Raw genomic sequence first — 22,916 nt, forward strand, 5'->3', positions numbered from 1 at the left:
AATGAGGGCATGAGATGAGCAGGAGGCAAATAGTCATGTCTGGGATGAATTAGGAAGAAAGGGAGAGAAGGAAGGTATACACTCTCATTTCCCAAATGAGACCCACAGATGCCCCATGGATGACCAGTCTTCCATGAGATGTCAATCAGTGTTGTATCTAAATTTTTTTTCTATTAATTATTATAAAAATAATATATAATTACCTGCCTCTAAGGATAGGATATGAAGGTATCACGGACATTTTGGCAGAAGAGGACTGAGCAGATTCCTAATCTTCTTCTGAGTCTGTGATTTTCTGGAATCGCGAATAGTGTTTAATGATAAACCAGTGATAATTGATACGATTGGTCAATAATCTGGGTTTTTTGTGCTCTCTGCAATAGAAGAAACCCTAGCAAACATGTTTCAGAAACTTAAAAAACAAACAAATTGTTTATTAATTCTCAAAATGCTATGTGGATGGACAGGCAGCATTTACTCTCAGCTAACTGGTGCAGTCATATATGTAACCTTTTATATAACCATCAGTCTATGTATTTTGTTCTAAAATTTCAACAATTTATGATATTCCTCAATGTCACTGTATGTTAAACATTTAAACCTCAATGAAGTGTTTCTGATGGTGTTTCATCTTTAATTATGTCACATTTTAAAAAGCGTTCCTTGTTCAAATAAATATGAGGGTGTGGGTGTATTGAGCAGAGCACTGGATTTTGAGTCCGAAGATCAAGTTTTAACCTCAGTGCAACCACTCACCAGCCATGTGACATTAGTGTCAGCCTCATCTGTAAATTGAGAACAATACCTTCCTGAGACAGGTGTGAGAGCTAAAGAAGTAGTGAATATGAAAGTACCTGCATATTTATTTAAGCTGGGGGGGGGGTTGGCGGGGGACCCAACAAACCAGCAAAGTGATATTCAAAGCTCAAACCCTTGCTTAAGAAGTTAAACAAATTTTACAGATAAAGTATGAAATTTGGGCCAGCAAATTACATCTGAAACTTCGTGAGTTATTGGGTAAGTAGTCTGAGCAATCAAAACTGAATTGTAAATATTCTAAAATAATTGCCTGGATAAAATGATTTTGCAGCCATAGTCTATGTCATAGGAGGGACTTGACAGATCAAGTGTGGCTACCTGGAGGAAGAAAAGCTCTTTGCATACCTCCCGCATTACCTTTTGAAGGGCAGCTTTGACATAAGAAAAGAATAGGATCTTTCTTTTCTAGCATCACAGAGGGTATGTTTTCTAATCCTGACTATTCAAAGGGACAGGTATCCAATCCATGACGCCAGGCAGCTTCACCTCCTACGAAACTTCACCAAAGAAGGACACAACTGTGTACCAACCTGGTTGGTGCTTAGGGATGGAACTCTAGAAGTGTGGGACCCAAAGACACCAGAAGAGAAAGCTAAGGCCTTTCGGGCTCTCTGGGAGCCAGGCCTTGTCAGTAAGGGGCCTAATCTACTACTTGACTTAGACCTGGGGATTTTGAAACTGGGACCCTCAGGGATTTAAAAGTCAATTCAGTCACCTCAGCCCATCTCCCACGACAGAGGCAGCTAATGTGAAAGTCTCAGGTGGGCGTAATAGGATTATGGCTCTCGAGCACGAGGAGCAGCCCTGCTGTTCATGCTACTTGACATCAGCGGCAAATAGCACGGACCCTCCTAGAAGCCTGGCTAAAAGGGAAAACAGTTGGCAAGCCTCATTCTCACCTCCGTGGGGAAGAAGAAAACTCAGTTGGGGAAAGAAAGGGTTGGAATTTAGCTGTAAAATCTTGACAGCTTCAAAGTTTTGGGAGCAGGTCTCTGGGTTGAGGAGGAGTTTTTACGATAGTCTCGATGTGAGCACCATAGTGATCAACTCTTACCGATTTAAAAAAAAAGAGCGCTGCCTTTAGAATCTATAAATCCCATCATATTGAACGGATATTTCAGTTCTGTACTGTTTATACTATATTTCAATTTAAAAAAATGAAAATGGTTCTATTTCATCCAAGAGTTACATGAAGTTAGCATGAAGAACGTGGTCAGATTCTCAATGCAGCATTTGACACAGTGGTTCAAGGCTGCTGTTGAGCCGGGTCTCGACTGGGTCATCCTAGGACCTTCGCTGAGTGTGGGAGCAGAGAGGTGAAGATGGGAAAGAATGTGAAGAATTTTTGCAATCTCTTCCACTCCCTGCTGCCCCAGGCCAGCTGAGCGCTGCCTGGAGTTCCCTGCTCTCCCAAGCCGCTGTCCTCCTGGCTCTCTCCTGCCTTCCAAAGTGCTGCTTATCGTGCCTTCTCTGGTCCTTTGTTCTTTTGTTCACTTCCTGGGTTGTGCTACGCCCCAGGGTTCTGCTGTCAGCTCTGTGCTCAGTGTGTTCTCCTGTCTCTCCCTGGGGAAAACCCCCCAACTTTCATCTATGTAATGCTGAGACCTGAATCTTTGTCTCCAAACAGATGTCCCTGAGCTCCAAGAGCTTCCTGGCCATCTCCTTCCAGATAAGCCACAGGTACCACAAGGTCAGTTGGTCCAGAAAGGCTCCCTCATCCCCCCACAAGGCTCTGGGAAGGCGGACCTCAATCTACTTTCCCGGACTCCTCTGTCTCCCCTCCTTCACCCCTTCCCTCATGGCTCTGCACCAGCCATGCCAGACACCTCTGCATTCTTCCAACATGTGAGGCTTGTTCATGTCTCCAAGACTTTCCACATGCTCCTCTCTTCGCTGTATTTTGTTCTGCTGCAAGCCCAACTCAGATGTCATCTCTCCTAGCTAAAATTGGTTCTGCAACCCTATTCTTCCATGACACATGGTCCTGCTGCTGTGGTAATTACCACATACAGTCAAGAATGCTTAAATATCCATAACTCTAGTCTGCTCTTCTCAAGATAAGCAGCATCTGGTCGTGCAAAGGGCACTGGATTGGAGATCTAAATCGGGAACTTCCTAGGTACGTGATTGGTGTAATGCCTTGTTGTTTCTGACTCTGTAAAATGGGAATAATAAACAGGGTTGTCATAAAGATTGAATGAGTTAATATACACAAAGTATCGACACATTGGAAATACAGCCCAAGTGCAGGAAAGCGTTATTACCAACTCATCAGATGAATGAACACATGTTCTTACAATTCATGCTGAACTCAGGGTCTGCCCAAAGAAGAAGGCAGCAGTACTCTGGACCAGTTCTTGTTCTGTGGCCTAAGGGAAATGGGGGCTTGTGCTCTGCTATCCTTCCTAATAAAGGTCAAATCAGATGAAATGCCCATGACACAATTCACTTTTGATATGGCACGGGTTTGTGTCATGATGAATTACTAAATTAATAATGGATGAAGGAGCTAGGATGTGAATATTGAACCTCACCTCTTCAAATCCCATAAAATGATAGAAAAGACACATTTTCTATAGGATTATAGATTTTATTCATCCAGTTGTGAGGAGGAAAGTCACTCTGTCTAATTAAATCAAGATCAGTGGTAGCCTGGAGAGAGGGGGCCATCGCAGACCAAGCAACATTTGTGGGGCTCAGCCATTTTTTGGCCATTTTTTGTCTGCCATACTAACAGTCCGATGGGAAAGGTATTTTAAAATCCAAAACAGCACTGAAAACAAACATGCATCACCATTACCACAAACCACAAAATAGTACTATGGGCAGACCAGAGAGTTTTAGGAATTCTTGGGTGACAGAAAGTAGAGAGGAAGAAAATGTCTGAGAAGTGACTAAAGCCACCACAGCACCACCCTCACAGAAACTACCACGAGGGGAAGACAACAGACAAGACAAGGGCAGGAGAGGGTCAGAGTGGTTCACCAAAAGACGGCTTCTCTCAGGTCAGTGGGCAGTTGGCCATCTTTCCTATGCCCCATTCAGAGCGGGAGGCAGTGCAGAATTTCCAGTCGGGCTAAAACTTAAGACCTGCTCTCTAAGACAAATGCCCAGGGACAAGCCTGGGAGAGAAGACCTGGGCCCTCCTGCCAGGCACAGAGGAGGAATAGCAGCTCTACCCAGAAAGGCTCCACTCCTGGGAAACTCTCCTTAGTCTGGCAACTAATGGGTGGAAGGGAGGTGGCTTCGGCCAGCCTGCTCCCCATGTGCCTCTCATAAAGTGAAGCCTCCCAGGAAACATGGTCTCTGCTGCCTTTAGAGGCGGCTCTGTTGGGAATCTAGACCACACCTGCGCAGAAATCCATGTGGCGGCTTATTCTCCACCCAGTCCTCCAGTCACTGATAACTACTCCAGAGAAGCAAACGCTTCCACAGGAACTAGCTGGGTGCTGTGGAGAAACCCACGGCAGCTGTTTGAAACAGAATGGAACAAAGCCTAAAAACAGTTTCGTCTCTGAGTCCTAAATAACATTCAAAATGAAAGGGGGAAAAAGAAAGAAAGAAAGAAAGAAAGAAAGACACAACCCCATGGTCTAACGTGGTCAGCGTGATCACAGGGCAAGCCACTGTCATTTGGCCATCCACCCAGGTAGCAGTGAACTTTTCGGTCCTGTTTACAGCAGATGTTTTAATGAGGTGACAGAAGTCAGGACTGCAAGGTGCGAGCGGACTTACTCTAAAAACATGAGTATATTCCCGGTTAACAAAGCCACAAAAGCATTTGCAGGAGGTTGGCCACGAGCAAACTCATTGATGTTCCTGGGGCGTCAGCCTATGGTTACGACTCAAAGTGGAGGGAAGTCCTGGAGAGGAGGTCAGCTGGAGCACAAGCGGTCAACCTCTGCCCACAGGAGTCAATCACAATATGAGTCCCTCTCCCGCCCCAGGTGGTTCTTCTGGTTTGTGGCTGGTGACAAGGAGAGCCAGCCCAGCCTCTCCCAAGGCCGCCAGCTCAGAGCTGCTGTGCCATCTAGCGTCTCAGGAAAGACTCATCTCTCTGCTCTTGATCTGTAGTCCTCCCCAGCCCCCACCCCACCAAAGGGCACCTGATAACAACTACAAGTGAGCCTTCCCCACCACAATCACTGCACAGAGTCACATTTTAAAAGCGGGTTACTCATGGCAAACAGTGGCAATGAAGCACCTCTCGTGCTTTGGTCTTTACGGGGGTGACAGGGGAAAAAAATGGAGAAGAGATCCTGCAAATCAGACCCCAGCCTGTTCAAACAGTAATGAAAGGGTCCCAAGGACTGAAGGCAATTTGGCTTTCAAGAGTCAAGGGAACACTGTGCCCCAAGCAGGAGGAGGGAACTCCCAAGCACCTTCACAGAGTAACCGATGAGGCCGGGGAAGCGAACGGAGTCTCTCGCTGCTCTGAGTGGCAGCCGGGGAATGGACCCGGTCTTTACTTGTCCTTCTCCAGATGTCACAGGGAGAGATATTAGGCATCCCTGCTTCTTTACAAATCTGCGTGGTGCCGCATTGATGTGGATTTGTCGGATCCTGCTGTGGGAAGGCCTAGTTTCTGCAGGGGATGCATTCTGCCAGCAATGTCTAGTTACAGACAAGATAATAAACGGGGATGGATGGAGAAGCAGTTTATACATTAAAGGATGGGAGGGCTCAGGTGATATTGGAAGCTGCTGGTAAATACAGTTTTATCAAGGAATTTATCAAGGTCAGAGACAGAGCTCCCCAGCTATTGGAACGTGGATAAAATGAGGGATTCGTCCAGGCACTAAGCAGCACGTTGGCGTGGCCAGTGGTAAAATATGCTGGTGAGAAAGTAAATAACCCAGTTCTTCTAGACCCGTTGACCAGTAGACTTTGTCCCTGGTGCGTGGGGAGAATACCCAGAAACGTCAATGTTATAAATATTTAGTAACCCATGGTCATGCTTCAGAATAAAGGAAATGCTTTATTATTTGTTTGTCCTGAGGGGTGGGGTGGGAACGCTTTATTTTTCTTGCAACACTCCACCTCATCCCACCTGACTGTCCAGCTTTTAAGTCATTTCTCAGACTTGGAACATTTTCCAGCACTCTTAAGATCTTAGATATCCCTTCTTCCACTTCCCTTAAAGGAAGTTTGGGGTCAATCACACCCTCTTGTCAAATAAACCAACGAAATGTGCTTCATTTCTCCACCTCCCAGGACCCTCGCTTCTTAAGACTTGGATCTTCAGGGTTGGAGCCATTCCAGAAACCTGGGGACTGGACCTTTAAAGTGTCCTGCCCCGCTCTAGCTGCTCACTTCCCTGCCACACCACCACCCCTTTGCCTTATCTTTAACCCAGAAAGGAACTTTTAAGTTTACTTCCAATGAAAGTAGGCATTTTTTTTTAAGTTCTGATAGCAATGCCTGGGAACATGGGGATTCTTTCCTTCTTTGTGAGGTTAGAAATGAATACAGTCTACCATTGCAGTCAAGGGCAGATGTCTTATGAATATTTCTGAGAAATGAAGTCATCTCCATCAGAGTATGGGGTAAGTTTCCATAATTAAAGCCCCCGAGTGCTAAGTGTTTTTAGGACAATGTAATTTAAGGTTTTTCACATTTAGAAACTGAATACGTCCCCCTCCAAAAAAGAAACTGAATATGCCCAGCATTCTACCAGCACAAGCGGTTACTACAGGAGCACACTAGAAGTTTAATATTAAACCTCTGAAAAGATGCAAGTAGAGATATTTTCCTTTAGGACACCTAAGCAGCAAGTTGAGAAAAACAAATCTGGACGGCGTCAGATAGGACAGCTACTTGCTTGCCCTTGTGTCTGACGCATATATACCGCAGACAGAAAACAGAAACGTTTTGGGGGAGGTGCTGTGTAGATGCAGTATTACTTTTTCCTTGCAAAAATTGATTCTTAATTAATCAGAGACAGAGGGATTATGCGTATTTTTTTTGATTTCACTCCTCATTCAATAAATACACTAGAGAGGATGAAGTTGAAGCAACCTAACAGAGAAAAGAATATTCTTCATGGAAAAAAAAAATGGAATGAAACTGGATTTGGAGTAAGCAGACATGAGGACTCGGTACACAGTTCAGCTACATATACTTCTGTGTGATGTCAAGGAAAGCCCTTGACATCTACTAAGCTCAATTTCTCCATGTGTAAATGGTGGATAATATATAAGTCCTGTTCATTTCATAAAGTTGTTTTGAGGTTCAGGATGGGAGGTATATAAGTTCCCTATATATACTATGTAGTGTGATTCATCTAATAATTATTAAGTTTTGTTTATAATCCTGGCTAGCGAGTTGATGTGAATATTTTTCTAAGTAGATGATAACACTTGTATTCCATTCAGGTCTATAAGGTAATAATTGAGTAAGATGAGGTTAGTCTGTAATAATTATTTTTAAATAAAGTATCCATGACATCTTTCCTCATCAATGCTCTAAGAATAAACCCAGGAGGACATTTTGAACCCTCTTTGGCCCGAGAAAGGTGGTAGACCACAGTCCTGAACACAGATTCCAGAGCCAGACAAACCTGGACCAAATCCTGGGTCCAACACAGGGAAGTGATTCAACCTACACCCGTTTCCGAATCCACAAAATGGAGATGATATTAATACCTAGTATTAATAGATGATATTTAGTTCTGTTGAAAAAATTCAATTAGATTTGTTGAGCACAGTCCCTCGCATACATGTGCTCAATAAATGTTGGCTGTGATTGAATATAACTGCACTTCCTTTTCTGTTTCCAGTCTGCTTGTGAGGTTGAGAGAGGGTAAGCAGGTATTCTTACACCCGCTTTGCAATTTAAGAGATTTGTAATCTGGAGATGTTAGGTACTCACTGGTGATTTGGTGAGACTAGAATCCAGGGCTCTGGAGCTCCGTCTTAACCTTCACTTTATTCAGCAGTCTTGTGGGTCAAATGCATGTGTCTCAAATGCTGTCCTTAATTTCTCATGATAGAATTAATTTTTAAGCTCAAAGAACTCACTATCTGGCATCACGTCTTTAGTCTCAGCATCTCCACAGATAGCAGAGAAACCTACTCACTGCAAACCACACCTCCCTTTAAGGCTCTTCAGTGGTCCCCGAATGGCTATAAAATACTATCCATCGCACAAATGGTACACAGCAGACACCCCACCCCCACCCCCACCCCTGCAATCTGACCTGGGCCAAACTCTCCAGTCCCATTTACTAGCACTCATAGTCTGGGCATTCATTCAGTGTGAAACAGCTTATTGTTCCCTGCTGGAACTTTCCTGACATCTTTCTGGCCCCAGGCCCACCCCTGCACTCCTGTCAGGCTAGGAGTTCTTTCTTTGTTCCAGGAAAAAGAGCACTAAGATATTATTATTATTATTATTATTATTTTGCTGCTGGAAAGAAAGGCCTTGAGAATGAGCCTAACATTCAACAAGGACTAAATGTATTAGGGACATTCAGAAGGCTGGCTACTATGCACCTATTAAAAATCCTATCCTGGAAGAATATTTAAGGTTAAGGGAGAATACCACAATGTATTTTTAAGGGCAAAAAGTTAGGAATTGAAAAATGACCAGAGGGATATGCACCAAAATGCTGATAATTATCTCTGGGAGATGGGATTGCAGGTGCTATTTATTTTTCTTTAACTCTTTAAGGTAGCTTCCAATATTTTTGCAATGAACACATTGACTTTAACAATAAGAAGTCATTAAAACCTTGAGGTAATCTTATAATGAGGCCTACGCTGTAAATGGGCAGCTACACCCATCTTCCCCTCTCCCAAATCTGAATCTCAATGGCAGTAATCCAGTGGTTGGCTGCTTGGGCACGTAGACAGGAGGGTTAAGTAGTAAATTGCCTTCATAGGGGAGAGGCAACAAATCCAAACCCAAGAAATGGCCCACTTAATGCAATCATTTCTTCTGGTAAATTTTACAAGCTTTCACTTAGGGCACAGCAATCTCTCCAGAAAAAAACAAAGGCAAAGTTTGTCATGCAGTGAAAGAAAAGATTCACAATGAATTTCTCAGTTCATAAAGATTAGGGTCTGTAAGTCATGTTTCGTTTTTCATCTGATTTGTATCTGAGAATGAATTTCATAAATTTGAACATTTATTGGCATAGCCCAACAGAAATCAAAGCCCTAGGCACCACTGATTTTAGGCTTGCTAATCTGGGCTCCCCTGAGGAAGCAAATTTCCCTGTAATTATCAGGATTTCAAATTTCACACCCTCAAAACAGTTTGGACAGATAAAGACCCAATTAAAAGAGGCTCTGCTAATTTAGAGAAAATACACAGCCTCTCAAATGCCCTCTAGAGCAAGTATGTGGAACAGCAGGTGGGGGTTGCCTTAATGCAGCCAACTGATCCGATTAACACTCCCACTCCCACCGCGTATTTTCTCATATCATTTAATCATCTAAATTGTTTCTTTTTAAACTTATGCCCTATAGCATATGTTAGAAAATATTAATTTATCCCATGAAATAAAGGACCTCAACTTTCTGAGTTCCTGACATGTTAGGAAGATTCCAGAATCTGCCAAGAATTCTGCGTGTGTGTGTGTGTGTGTGTATTCATATATCATGTCTTTGTTACACATATTTACATATTTATATATTATTTCTTTGATATACATATATATATATATCTCCCCTCTTCTGCTCAAGCCAAGTAACTTAACCCTTTCCCTACTAGTTAAGCTTCTAGACTTGTAAGGAATTTCAAAACTGCAGACCTACCTTTGGCAAATGGCATCTAGCTCATTTCCCTCCCACCTTTAGGCTGGGTTTGGACGGATCATGCCAACAGTGGGACATCATAACTCACTTTTCTTGGAAGAAGAGATTGAGGGGCATAGAAGTATGACCAGAGCCCTCTTTGTGTCCTTGAAGCCTCTTTTTATCCAGTGGGCCCCTGAGCTTATAAACCCCTGCTTATCTGGTCAGGGTACATCTTCTTGCCTGTGGCCCCTATCCGAAGTCTGCTCAAACGTAAGCAGAAGGAACATTTCTATTGGCAAGGAATTCCACTGTATCTACTTGCTGTAGGGTAACCTCTTGTCTTTAGACTTATAAACAAAGCAAAATCAAAACAATTAGCTCCGAGAGCTCATCTGAGATTTGATGGCCCTGTCTGTGAGCTACAACAACAGCACCGTCAAACTGTCACTGTTCTATAGTACTTGCCCCCCAGTGCCATCCAGGTCTGCACCTGTGAAACCAGGATGGGCATTGTGAGTCACTCTGCCTGCCACCACACAAAAAGCTAATTTCACATTCAGAATGTATGTTTTTTTTTTTCAATACCAATAGCAACAAGAGTATGCCAAAAAATTTCCCCTGAAGCTCTATTCTGTTTTTTAAACTACAGAACATTCTTTCATAGTCTGACAGTTAAAATGCTGCAGTTAATGTAATAAACAGAGAATTTTTCTAAGTAGGCTGTCAAAACAAGTGACATTTTTTTTTTTTTGCTAGCGAGTCTCAGATTCAGAACAATGGGAAGTACCTTTCAAAGCAACATCTTCATTATACAATCAAATTCTCAAAGTAATCTTCTCATCAAAGAATATTGTGTTATTTCTTTCCCAGTAATTATCAGAGTTCTGCAGCCCCTCCAGCAGTGGTGACTATTATAAAATGCAGCTGTGCTGAGTTAAAAAAAATTGGGGGGGTCCTGCCCCGGTCAATATGGAGCCAATGCATCTCTTGCCTCCACATTTCCTAATGACTTGGCTGTCTGGGCAGTAAAAAGTCCACATTTCTAGGACCTTTGAACATGCCCTCAAGTTTCGAGGAGCAAAGTGCTCAGCTAGTCTCTTTAAGGGTAACAGTGATACTGGCAATTCTTGGTCAACTAAGGATATTGCCTTTCCACTTAGATAAAATAAAACAGAAGCTCCACAAGTCATTATCAGACTCTCCTCCAAAAGTGTGTGTGTGTGTGTGTGTGTGTGTAGGGTTTGAAAGTCTGTCCCCTGAGATTCCTACTTTTTCACTTTCCTCTCTCATCTCTTAGGGGCTGTCTTTCCAACAGAAAGAAAAGGAGTACTGAGTCAGAAGAACTACCAGCTCGATTCGAATTTTGTAGTTTCACAGAACCCAGAAAGACAGGAAAAATCCCAAGGCCACCCAAGAGATGTGTCTTGGAATACTGGTGAAACCTGTACTTTCCAGTGATTGACAGGAAAAATCCAACCTTTGGAATGTAGTTTTCTCTGAAGAATCTTCAGGCTGCCAAGGATCATGCAATTCAGTGAAGAAAAGAAGCACAAGAACAAGGTTCCTATTTCTAAGGGTCACTCATGAAAACAGCTCTCAGGCTCTTGTGGGGGTGAATCAAGCAATTAGCATGAATGTTTTTGGCACACAGCAGGCACTCAATAAATATTTGTTGCATCAGGATCTAATTTGGGAATGCCTCCCCCTACTGGATTATAAAATTTCCAAAGGCAGGAACCATTTTATTACTTAAACAAAACAAAACAAAACCTCAAAAAAAAAAAAAAAACCAAAAAAACCTCTTTGGCCCATACTCAAAAATCTCTGTGAATCAAATGGCATTTTTGCCTCCCTTGAAGCAACTAAAGAGCTGAGGGCACATTAGCTGGGACTATATATTCGTCTGACCATTCATTCACCCAGCAAATGTTAATGATGGTCTGCTGGGTGGAATGCACAGAGCTAGGAATATGGCTTTCTCTAACTTCTATGCCAGATTAAATTCCCCTTTCCATATTATATTCTATTAATATTCACTACATTTTCCTTTGTAGCATGTACAACAGCTATGATAAAATTATTCCTTGCATAACTGTTGAAGGTCTGTCTCTTGGACTAGGCAGAAAGCTCCAGCAAGGAGATGCAACCCTTTTATTTGATGCTTCAGCCTTAGCAACTAACATAGTTTCTAAAACAAAATAGGTGTGTATCGAATATTGGTTAAATGAATGAATGAATGAATGAATGAAGTAAAATGAGATGTGCCCTTGCCTTTCAGAAACTCCCAACCTAAAGAAATGTTTCTCAACAGCAGCATTAGTTTCAGGATGGCTCTTTATTGTGTAGGGTCCTAGGTCTTGTTGGGTGTGTTGAGCATCCTTTGGTCCTAGCCACCGCCAGGTGAATGGCAGAAGTGTGCTCCCCCAAGCACTGATGCAACCAAAACACCCTTCTCCTTTCTAAATGCCCCTTAGGAGCTGTCCCACTTCTGATTCAGAACCACTGTATGGTGTTGGCTTGAATGAAAGTGGCAGCAAGAAGTGGATGGATCCAGGGAGAGGGGATGCAGGCTGATGTGAAAGAAAACACGGGTTAGCACAGTGTTCATCTGAGTCCTCCATGTCCTGATGATTCTCTTGTGTCCCCTTAGCCACCCACACCTGTGATCTGCAGATACAGCACCCACTGCCTGGGCAATATTCTCAGATGCTACTTATAATTAGGTCAGTGAAGTCCTGGCTTTTCTGTTTGATGGTTTGGATTTTTCCATAAAATGTTTGTTTGAAGGAAGGGTTTTGAGGCTAAAAGGACCAAATCAGAACCCATGTACTAAAGCTAAAAATGATGGTGCTAACTGGAATCAGGGTAGACCTTTGATCCACATGGTGTGCACATGAAGGCTCAAGAGAAAGTTTTGACCAAGGGGACATAACTTGACAAAAAAATAAAATATATTGAAGGAAGGAAACAGGAGCACTGAGAAGTACTGTAAGTTGGTCTAAGTGGCAGATGTTGGGGAAGTTGGTCTGAGGGACTTGGCACTTTTGGAAAGGGCCCAGTGGACATAAAAGACATGCAAAGTTCAATGCTCTTGTCAAGGCCCGCTAATAAACGGAGGCTGGCCAAGCCGGTGACTCAGAGCGACATCCATGGCTGCTCGCCCTGGTCGCAGGGTGGAGGGCCGTTTTATTCCCAGAAGAAAAACACAAGCCTGTATGCGGTGGCCTCAGAACCAAGTGCCCAGTCATCCCTTATTGAAAAGGTTTCCCCCAGCTTGGGGCCGTGGCATATGCTTCTCTGCATGCCCCAGAGCAACCGGGAGAGCTCCCTGAGTAAAAGAGGGGCTCAGTAACTTCTTCCCGAATCCACCTGATTAAACATTTCAGAATCCCCCAACATAGCTGATGGGTTGTAACTGAAGCGGGGGGGGGGGGGGGGGGATTTTGGCTGAGAGGGAAGGGGGAGATGGAAGGCGTTCTGATGACCCTCATCCTCTTGCATTAGAAAGAAAGGGGCTGTCGCAGTCTGGCACAGAAACTGAGGAGTTTCTGTTCGACATCGCCCAAAGGTCGTTTAATAGGTGGATTCCGTGTTGACATCCTGAACCAACCGCTAAAAATCTGTACGGTTTTAACTCATGCGGAAGGGAAATGGAATTCTCTAGCTCAAAAATAAGACGAAGGGGGGGTCAAACGCTGCTGTGTCGCCCCTCAGAGCCTCTTCCTTGGGCCCCTGGTGAAGGCCAGGACTTTGGAAAGCAGCCCGGCTCCCTCGCTCCCGCCGCGGCCCCGGGGACCTGCAGGGGGCGCCGGCGCGCCCTCACTCACGGTTTGCGAAGGATCATCCTCATGTGGGCGTCAGGGCCCATCTGCGACAGCAGCAGCATGGTGTCCTGCAGCTCCTCATCACACTCCTTCTTCTCCTCCTCAGTAGGCAAGGGGGCATCCTCGTGCTCGTCATCCAGAAATCGATAAAATAAATATTTGTCTTGGAAGTGGTGCTCCTGGTCCACTAGATGGAACATGAAGGCAGGCGTCACCCGGTGTCCCTCGGCCTCCCAGCCCCGTTACCAGAAGCTCTCGGCCGCAAGAGCCAAGTGACAGCGAAGTGCTGAGCCTCCTAGGGCCCTCCCTCCGCCTCGCCCACCGCCGTGCAGCTGGAAGAGGTGACCTCCCACGCCGCGGCCAGGCACCTCGCCGCCCTCTCGGACCCGCCCGGCTCCAGCTCGCCCTGCCCCTGTCTAATGCTGAGCCTGCCAACTTTTCGGAGATGAGCACTTTGACCCGCAAAATTTGCTCTGGTGACATTTTCTAGCCTGTGGGCCCTGTGCCCCTAACAGGAAAATAACCAACTGCTAAATGATGCTCTATACTGGTTTTTGAGCCCAGACTTCAAACAACCCTACTTAATAGGGATCAGGATTCATGCCTTTCTTTCTGTGTGTGCTGTTTGTAAACATGTCTGTCTGCGCTGGGGGGGAAAAAAATCTTAGAGTAAAATTAATTGTTTGAACAAAACTGACTAGACCAAGCTTCTAGGTCGTATAACCTTAGAAGGAACAGTTGAGATTTTAAAAGTTGTTGTTTTTTTTTTTTCTCATTCCTTTTAAAGAAAAAGACTTAGATCTTGGTGGGACAGTCAGTTGGCTCAGAATCTCTCATTGCTATATCTTAAGGCTTTAAAGCCCCCTTTCAGGATGGAGCACCGACACTACAGAAAGATGCAGTGGAGGAGTAGATTCTTGCTGCTCAATATATGATCCCAGACCACAGCATGGGCCTCAGGTAGAAGTGGGCTGGCAATACGGATCCTCAAGACCCATCCCAAAGCTGCTGAATCAGAATCTGCATTCGAGCCATATGGCCATCCTGTGTGTGTACAAATTGGCCCTCCCAGATGACACCCCCATTAAAAGGCAGCTTTGGAATTCATTACTTTCTTTCACACCATCAGCCCAGCCACACGTTTCGTTGCTCTTCATTCCGCCCCTGCGACAGGATGGCTGTGCTCAGAGTATAATCACACGATCAATGAGCCGTGAATGCAAACTAATAAACATAATTGGAACTGATGCACTCTGGCCATAATTTCATTTTCCCTTCTACATTCTCCCAAGTTAGGAAGGCACAGTGGGGGAACAGAGCAACCGATCGCCTCCACTTGCTGCATTTGTGTTGCTAAATGAGGATCCTAGCTCTGCAGGCCCCTGAAGGGATCATAGTTCTTGACCATGTGGGACTGTAGCAACAACTCACGGGGGAAATGCACTTAGCCCTTGCAGAGGGTTTTCCCGGGACCGTGGCTCATCTTACCATGGTTGAGAACATTGTCCTCCACCAGCACCTGCCACATGCCAACAGCCTGAGTTCGGGAGTGAACGCATGAAGTCTGCTGCAGCATCCAGTCCACCAGCTCGGTCCCCACACAGCACTGCCTAGGGAGAGGGGGACACAAAGGGTGGGAAGTCATCCCCTTGCAGACGAAAGCTGGGAGATGGCTTTTGAAATGCTTGCGTTCTTCCACCATAAGAGGTCTCAGGCCAACAAATCATGGCATAGTGTGGCCTCCGGTTCTCAAATTTTCACACAGAACAGTAAAACCACTCGGCTCACAGGGGAACCTTCCAGGCAATAAAAGAGCATTACCAACTGCAGCTCTAGGGGATACTGAAGGTCCATGAGATGGGGAACATGACCTAACAAGCTAACCCCAGGGACAGAAACCTTTTCGCCTCAGGGCCGTCCCAGAAAATCTGTGTAAAAGGAAGGCAAAGTGGAATTCTGACTTCCTTCACCTGAGCCTTGTGAGGAAGGGGTTAATGTTTGTGAGGCACTTGGAGGTGCTCCATGAAAGGCGCTGTATAAGTGCAAAATTATATAGCACTTTATATTTTCAAGTAATACTACTGATCTTCCTCATAGGGGTGTTGGGAGAAACAAGCAATTAGCGATGCAAATCTCTTTGAAAAAAGTCCTATATAATGAGCATCAGCACTGCGGCAGAGCCTGTCATCTGAGGAGCTCCACACGCTTTCTGTAATAGTCACACATTCACCCCCAAGTTGCCCCTCAGTGGTAAGTTTGCTGGGATGGGCAAACTCCGTGCATTAGTTAGGAAACATAAACACACACACACACACTGGGGTGGGAGAGAAGGGCAGGTGTTTGGGGCATGATGATTCAAAGGTGGAAATGGAATCTTGAAGCCTTAGGAGCGGATCCTATGGGACAACACAGGAAGTCACAGAGCAGCTGGGTCTGTGTCACTAGTGGCCTCCCCTCCCCAGCTAAGGATGGCACCATCTCTGGGGTGGAGTTCAGGGAGCTCCTCTCTAGTTTAACCTTTTGGAAGTTTCCCGGCACTGTGCACTTTAGGAAGAGGCTTAGCCTGGGAGGGGTCATGAGATACAGCAGTGGGTCTGCTACTTAGTAGCCATGTGACTAGGGCCATATCGTTTAAACTCTCTGATTCTTGGTTTTCTCATCTGCAAAACAAAACAAAACAAAACAAAACAAACAAACACAAAAAACAAAAACAAAAAAACAAGGAAGAAAAGATGGCCTCTAAGGCCACTTCCAGTTCTAATATTCTAGGCACTCTGAGATCTGTCCAAGCTCCTGGGATGCCCGGATCCAGGTCCAACTCTGGAATATTTCACCAGGAAAATGTACTGAGAAGGCCATCAGGTTTCCAGGGCTGCCCTGAAAACAGACTATACCTCCATAAAGAACTTCAGTGAGCAAAGGGTGCACCTAGTTACTATTCATCCTAAACATATGACCTGTCAAAACATGCCTCTTCTAATTTGAGAATTTCTTAATGGGAAAAGTCATATAAAAGAATAAAAAATTAAATCCATGTGGCTTTTAACTCAATGACTGTCTTTACTAAAAGGATCTGAGATGATCCCAGAGCACCTGGGCCCTTGTACAGGGTATGAGAATCCTGCGATCAGAAGCAGAGCAAAGACACATGGTCTTGCCGTTTGCATCTGATGGAATCACTGGGTTTCCCCTCCATTAATGATCTCTAGCCACTTCAGAATTAACAGCAGACCTTAGCATGGTGATCACTGGGGATGATACTGCATCTGGGGAGACTTCAAAGCTCTAATAGTGCAGCAGTGACATAAGGAGGTGGAGAATAGGAAGGAGAGAGATGGAACTGAGAAGTACAAGGTGTGGGGGCAAGGAACTCAAACTGGGATACAGAAAAAAGAAATCATCCCTTCAGCTTTCAATTGAGTCCATGGGTTATTACCAACAGATCATTAATTTGTGTCATAGGGTGTGGAACAGACATGACACCTATATTTTAGGGATTTAAAAAGTTAACACTATGGAGCAAGAAAGAGTTTATGGTTTCTGACTACTGGTTTCCATTTTGTCACAAAGATGACATATTTTAATGGAATTTCCCTAATGCTAGTCAACACTTGGAAAAGCATAGTCATATCTTAAGTCAGAAAAAAAAATAATAAAGACTTAAAAAGAAAAAGGTCCTTTAGCCATATGAGATTTTGAGATTTCTTAATGAGTTAAGGTGTTCTAACTCTCTGGGAACATGTGACACATGATTTTTTTCTTTTTTAAACCTTTACTTCTCTTAAAATTATAGCAGTGTGTAGAGACCACAGACTCAAAAGAATGAACCTCTAGGGTTGGAGTTCCAAATGCAGTAATCCAAAATGGTAGCTGGTAAATATCAACATGAAAAGGGCTAGATGAATAATCTGTCTTAAGAAATGGAATGTGTTGATAAGACTATCTCATTTCCAAAATTCTATCCAAGAAGAGGCCAATTAATGTAAAAAATATACTGTCAGTTTGGGTCTTGTAAACATGTTCATGACAAGCACGAGCTGAAGAGGGTTTGTTTGCATGGAGTACAGAGAAGAGTTTGCCATGTTTTTCTTTCTCCGTCCTTGGGAAAAAGACTGGATCTTCAGGCACATGTATTCGAAGGTTCGCTGTAGGGTGAATCAGGTCTAATTTTACAGGTTCTGTCATAGTTGATAGTCACTAGGAAGATATATATCCTTCATGATAACTTTAAAATTCATCATCTAGCTTCTCCTTGTGCCTTAGGAATTTGGTTCATGTGAATCAAATGGGTCATGGCTCATGCCAGGTCTGACGGTTTCTGAAGTCATGTCTAGGCTAAATGGGAGAGTTGAGAGATTGCTGAGAGAGGGTTACGAGGGTGATCCATGGGTGAAAAGAGAGAGTGAAGACTTGTGTGCCATACATAGACAATTCCAGTTCCTAAATCCTTGTCAAATTGAAAAAAAAAAAAAGCCCAAAGCAGACATGAATCTTCAGTTGACCTCCACTCTTCAGTCATCCCAGAAGATTCAGCTAAATAAGGTCTTAACTCCAGTGACAGCTCTAATGAGTCCTTATTGTAAATGATTATAGATGTGATACAGAGTTGCCTATCTCACTATATTTATACTAGAATGAAACCCTACAGTAGAAAATAAACTCTGTAAAGAACATTGTATAACAATTTTGTTCACTCCTGTATCCTTGGGGCTTAGAACACAATAGCACCTGGTGCCCAGTAGGTACTTAATACATTTGAGGAATGAATGAATAATAGAAGGAACTGAAGATCACTGCGCTTGGACATCAACCAAGGTTGGTCGGTTTAAATCCTGGCTTTGCCACTCACTAGACTTGTGACTTGGACAAGGAAAACTATTTAATCTCTTTGAGCCTCAGTTTTATCATCTGAAAAATGGCCTAACACCTACCACCAGGGTTGTGGTAAGGATGAAATAGGATAATGTATGGAAACTGGCCTGGCAGAGGGCTTCAAGAGTAAATAAATGCTCAGTAAATGATTTGCCTAAAAAAATTAGCAATCATAAATAAAAAATTTTTTCTTCTCTTTGTTTATCACAATTAAACTAATGCCCAAGCAAATTAGTTTAGGAGTAATTGCTGGGAATATGAAGGATAATTAAAGTTAAGCAGGGGACAAAAACAAGCTTAGATGTTCCAGAACCTGGAGGATTAGAAAACAAGCTGCCCGCAGATGGAAAACAAGAAAATACAAGTTTGTTCCAATTTCCCTGGACATGAGTCTGAAGGGCCCAGGGCTTTGGGGTTATTGCACATACCTGTACGTCTTCAGGTGGTATTTTCTATCTCTTATCATGTGAGGTGCTCGAGAGAGAATGGCATTTCGTAAAATTTTTCCAGCTCTGAGGATCTTCTCTGAAGGGACCTGGATTTTAATCCAGTGAAAGGAGAGGAAGAAGAAGAAGGAGAAATTATATAAGGAAAAAAAAAACCAAACAAACCTAGATGAATACTTAAATCACTTTCTGACTCTGGCTTCACCAAATACAACTCATTCACACATTTATATTGTTCGCTTGTCTGACATGTCACTGTTTTATTTAAGAACTGAAACACACTGGATATTTACTGTGTCTAGAAAATGTATCCAAGGTTTCCTGATATGATGCTCTGACATATGGACCACCTCCAGCGGTTACTTAAGAAGTAACCACTTCTTAAGTTGACGGCTCATCAACCCACCTACATCCCATTACCTTGCTAATGGTGTTAGCAGGACGAAGAGGAACGTGAGGTTCAATGAGAGGTGTCTGAAAAATAAAATGTTAAGGCAAAAGAAAATTAAACAAAAAGTTCGCTAAAGAAAATTATGGGTTGGGGATAATAAGAAATATCCATTTTTATAAAACTTAAAGTAGAATTAAAAAAAAAACAAGAGATAAAATCTGCCTGAATAACTTGAATGCAGAGGCATTCAAAGGGCAAAATTAGACCTTCAATTTGCCAGAATTTAAATATAAATTATTAAAAATGAAAAAAACCAAACAGATAGGAATGATTAGATGTTTGCAGGCTTAATGAGAAGGGAATCAATATCTACTCAAAGCATAACAAACATCAGAGCAGAAGAAAAAGCGAAATAAGATAAACATGTATGGAGATTAAAATGACCTATCTCAGGAGATAGGGATAAAGTATTGATTTAGAAAGGAAATGAGCGATTTCATCCTGTAATGTAGTTAAGATTCTTTTTTTTTTTTTTTTTCAATTTGTAATTTTAGGAAAAAACTTTAAATTTCTAAATGATCCTTCTTGGTGGTTTTATGTATTCAAGTTCCTAGAACACACTGGGATAGCTACTGCACCCTCCCTTTCATTGGTAAAGTGATGTACAGTTTTCAGGATTCTGTGGCTGTCAGAACAGCTCTAGGATCTGCATGAAGCTCCCACCATTATCTACATTCTTCAGATGAAGCTGCTGAATTAGGAACCCAGGAAAATCTCTTGGCACACAGCTACATAGGTAAGTCCATTAGTGCTACCAAACCCCTCTCTCTAGTTCTCTGTAATATCTGACAATGGCATTTCCAAATGGAGGAGAAAGATATGTGTGGCCACAGATAGTGGCAGAACCATCAATATGTGGTTTATGCTACTTCTAGAAGGTAGGAAATGACGGCACTTTTAGTTATGAGATTGTGACAGGCAGAATAATGTCCCCCTCCCCCCAAGATGTCCACACCCTTATCTTCAGGACCTGTAAATATATTAAATTACATGACAAAAGGGACTCTATGGATGTGGTTGTTAAGGCTCAAAATAGGGAGATTATCCTGGTCTTTCCCAGTGGGTCCAGTGTGATCGTATGAGCTCTTAAAAGATGGAAGAGGGAAGTGAAAGTGTTATCAGAGAGAGACAGCAGTGTGAGTCAGACTTGGCCTGACTTTGATGGCTTTGCTGATGGAAGAGGACAAGAGCCAAGGAAGGAAGTCAGCCTCTAGAAGATGGAAAAGGTGAACCAATATACGGTTTTTCCATTAGAACCTCTGGAAGGAATTGGCTGCCAACACCTTTATTTTTAACCCAGTGAGACCCATTTCAGACTTCTAACCTACACTACTGTGGAATTATTAATTTGTGTTGTTTAAAGCCACTAAGCTTGTGGTAATTCATTATAGCAGTAAACAAACAAACAAAAAAACCCCTAATATGACATTATTACATATTATACTAAAACCCTACTTCTTGCAAATTCAAGCCATTACACTGAAAATCAACTGGTAGATCTTCCCTCTAGTCCTAATTTAAAAAAATAGAATCAATAGAGGAAATAAAAGTCAATATTAATTAAAAATACATACCTAAATGTAAATATACATGTATAAATATACACCTCCCTTTTTATCAACAGCAAATTTCAGATGAGTTGCTGCTTTGATATTATAATAGAATTAAGGAAATGGGGACAGAATACAAAGTTTTAAGAGCATAGATGAGATGCAGATTTACTCTGAATGACTGAAATCTCATTGACTTACTTAAACATTTCCACCCCCTCCCGTGCATCAAGGAGACTTATTTTCCCTCCTGTCGAAATCACTAGAGCACAGGCGTCAAGCACAGCTATAGTGTTTCAGCAGCACACCACTTACAACCAGCACAGGCCAAGGAATGTCAGCCTGGTTCAATTCAACAGAGATTGACTTGGCCCAGAAATCGTCCACCCTCCCTTAGGGCAGGTCTTCAGCTGGGAGAGTGACGATGCCCTGTGTTTGTACGACTTCCTCAAAGAAGACGGAGTTGTGTGATCCCAAGTCACCTGAAAAACTGTTCAAAAGCACCAGACCAGCATGCACCAGGGCTCTGGAAATGTGAGCGGTTAAAACATGCTGATCATTGCTGAGTTGGGAGCTCCCAGCAGTCATGTATCCCACTTCTTTACATTACGTGGGTTGGTTTCTATGTCTAGGACTATGCCTGGTGATGTAGGTAAGTTGTAGAAGCTTCTGGTTATTCTTGAAGATAACAGAAACCCATTTCTCCTTCTTGTCTTAGAAGAGGAATAGAGTAGAGGAATGTGGGATGAGCTTCTGAGGGGACCTTTTCTTTCCTAGGAAAGTTAACTTTCCTTTGCAGTAGTATTTGAGAGGCTAGCTGGGAGAGAGGTCCAGAAGATGCCCAGGCTTGAGGATTACTGATGAATATTTATTCTTTGGTAGGAGCAAGAAAACATTATTTGAAGATTGAATCTTTTTATTTGTGTCTGCAGAAGTGGCTATATTTGAACAGAATGCTAAAAGTGGTCCCTTGATTAATTAATTTCTATAGCTCCCTTTTTGATTCTCTGGAACCCTCAAAAGAAAGTATTACGAAAGCAAGGGAGACCTCAGGCTTCAACCAGAATTGTTCCTTTGATCTGCAACTTCTAAAGAGGTAAAAATGTACGCAAGGTTGCCATTCAACCTGATAATCCCAGTACCGGTTCCAGGACCCAGAGGCTGTTTAATCTGTTGAAAGGCAGCGTTCTCAGAACCTTTTCTGGCTCAAAGATTGTAGGTTCAGGAGTAACACAATGAATGGATGCTTTGAGAAGGGGACAGTCCTTTTATTTAAATAAAACCTCCAAGGAACCCATGTAGGGTGAAAGCAGGGTAAGTTTTATTTTGGGGGAATAAAAATCTGTCTTTGAAAGTGGACACTATATCTACTTAGGTGAGAATCCATGTTCTATGCCTCGCAGCCAGAGGTGGTGAGATGGAGGGCATCTGTGATAGGCAGTCCAGGTCCCTGAGAAAAAAAAATCACTGGCCAGTGCCTTTCAGGGACCGCCCCCCCCCCCATTATGAGCGTGGCTTTATTGCTTTGGGATCCGCTTACTTCCTTTTTGGTTTCCCTTGGCTTTCAAGTAAAGTTCCTTTTAAGAATTTCACCTTAGCTGTGCTTTAGAGAAATGAGGAAAGGAATTTCATTTTACAACTGATTAGGTTAAACAGGAGAGGGAAAGAAGCAGCATGGTAACATTAGTGAGAATCAAAACAAGAAAAGCAGCCTTTCTAAAGGCAAGACCAAGCATTTCCTATGCCAGGCTTTCTACACGTGTTGTCCACATGTGCACCTCTGTCTATGCTATCTCATTTTCCTCAAGAACGCTAAGGCCAGAGACACATAGGGACTGGGCTCACTCAGATAAGACCTGGAAGATCTGGGGGTGGGATGCAGGTCTACCCCACTCCCGTGTCTATGCCGCAGGTACAATGACCCGATCCCACCCTCATTTTTTTTTTCGAGAGACATCTTTGCTCACCCTTTGAAGAGCTAATGTTCTGCTTGATTCAAGTCTATTGAGAAAAGTGCATCTAAGCCCTTCTAAGAGATCAGATATCAGATTTGACCTTATGAGTTTTTAGCAATAAGTATTCACAGTGACCCACTGAGATGACACATTAGCATTAATGCATCATGCTTGGTCTGAATTAACTTTCTAAAAAACCTGTTTGTGACAATAAAACATGTGGCATCGAGGAGCTGTCCTTGCCGGGCTGAGACAAAT

General features: G+C 43.1%; 1 protein-coding gene across 8 annotated transcripts in view; it reads right to left on the bottom strand.

The window, feature by feature from the left end:
* Positions 1–22,916, bottom strand: part of RAPGEF4 (Rap guanine nucleotide exchange factor 4) — a 291,090-nt gene that overhangs the window by 66,360 nt on the left and 201,814 nt on the right. For 6 of the 8 annotated variants that reach the window (XM_013052073.2, XM_004744081.3, XM_013052072.2 and 3 more), the window contains 4 exons: positions 19,123–19,176; positions 18,685–18,791; positions 14,873–14,994; positions 13,388–13,571 (listed from right to left, as the gene is read on the bottom strand). In XM_013052073.2, coding sequence (XP_012907527.1) covers positions 13,388–13,571; positions 14,873–14,994; positions 18,685–18,791; positions 19,123–19,176 — 467 coding nt within the window. Of the gene's footprint in view, positions 1–11,375; positions 12,131–13,387; positions 13,572–14,872; positions 14,995–18,684; positions 18,792–19,122; positions 19,177–22,916 lie in introns of those variants that run through there. The other 2 variants (XM_045066731.1, XM_004744082.3) reach the window with 2 other exon arrangements.

The sequence above is a fragment of the Mustela putorius genome, unplaced genomic scaffold (assembly GCF_011764305.1).
Source record: "Mustela putorius furo isolate JIRA1106 unplaced genomic scaffold, ASM1176430v1.1 tig00003869_pilon_pilon_pilon, whole genome shotgun sequence".
Lineage (NCBI taxonomy): Eukaryota > Metazoa > Chordata > Mammalia > Carnivora > Mustelidae > Mustela > Mustela putorius.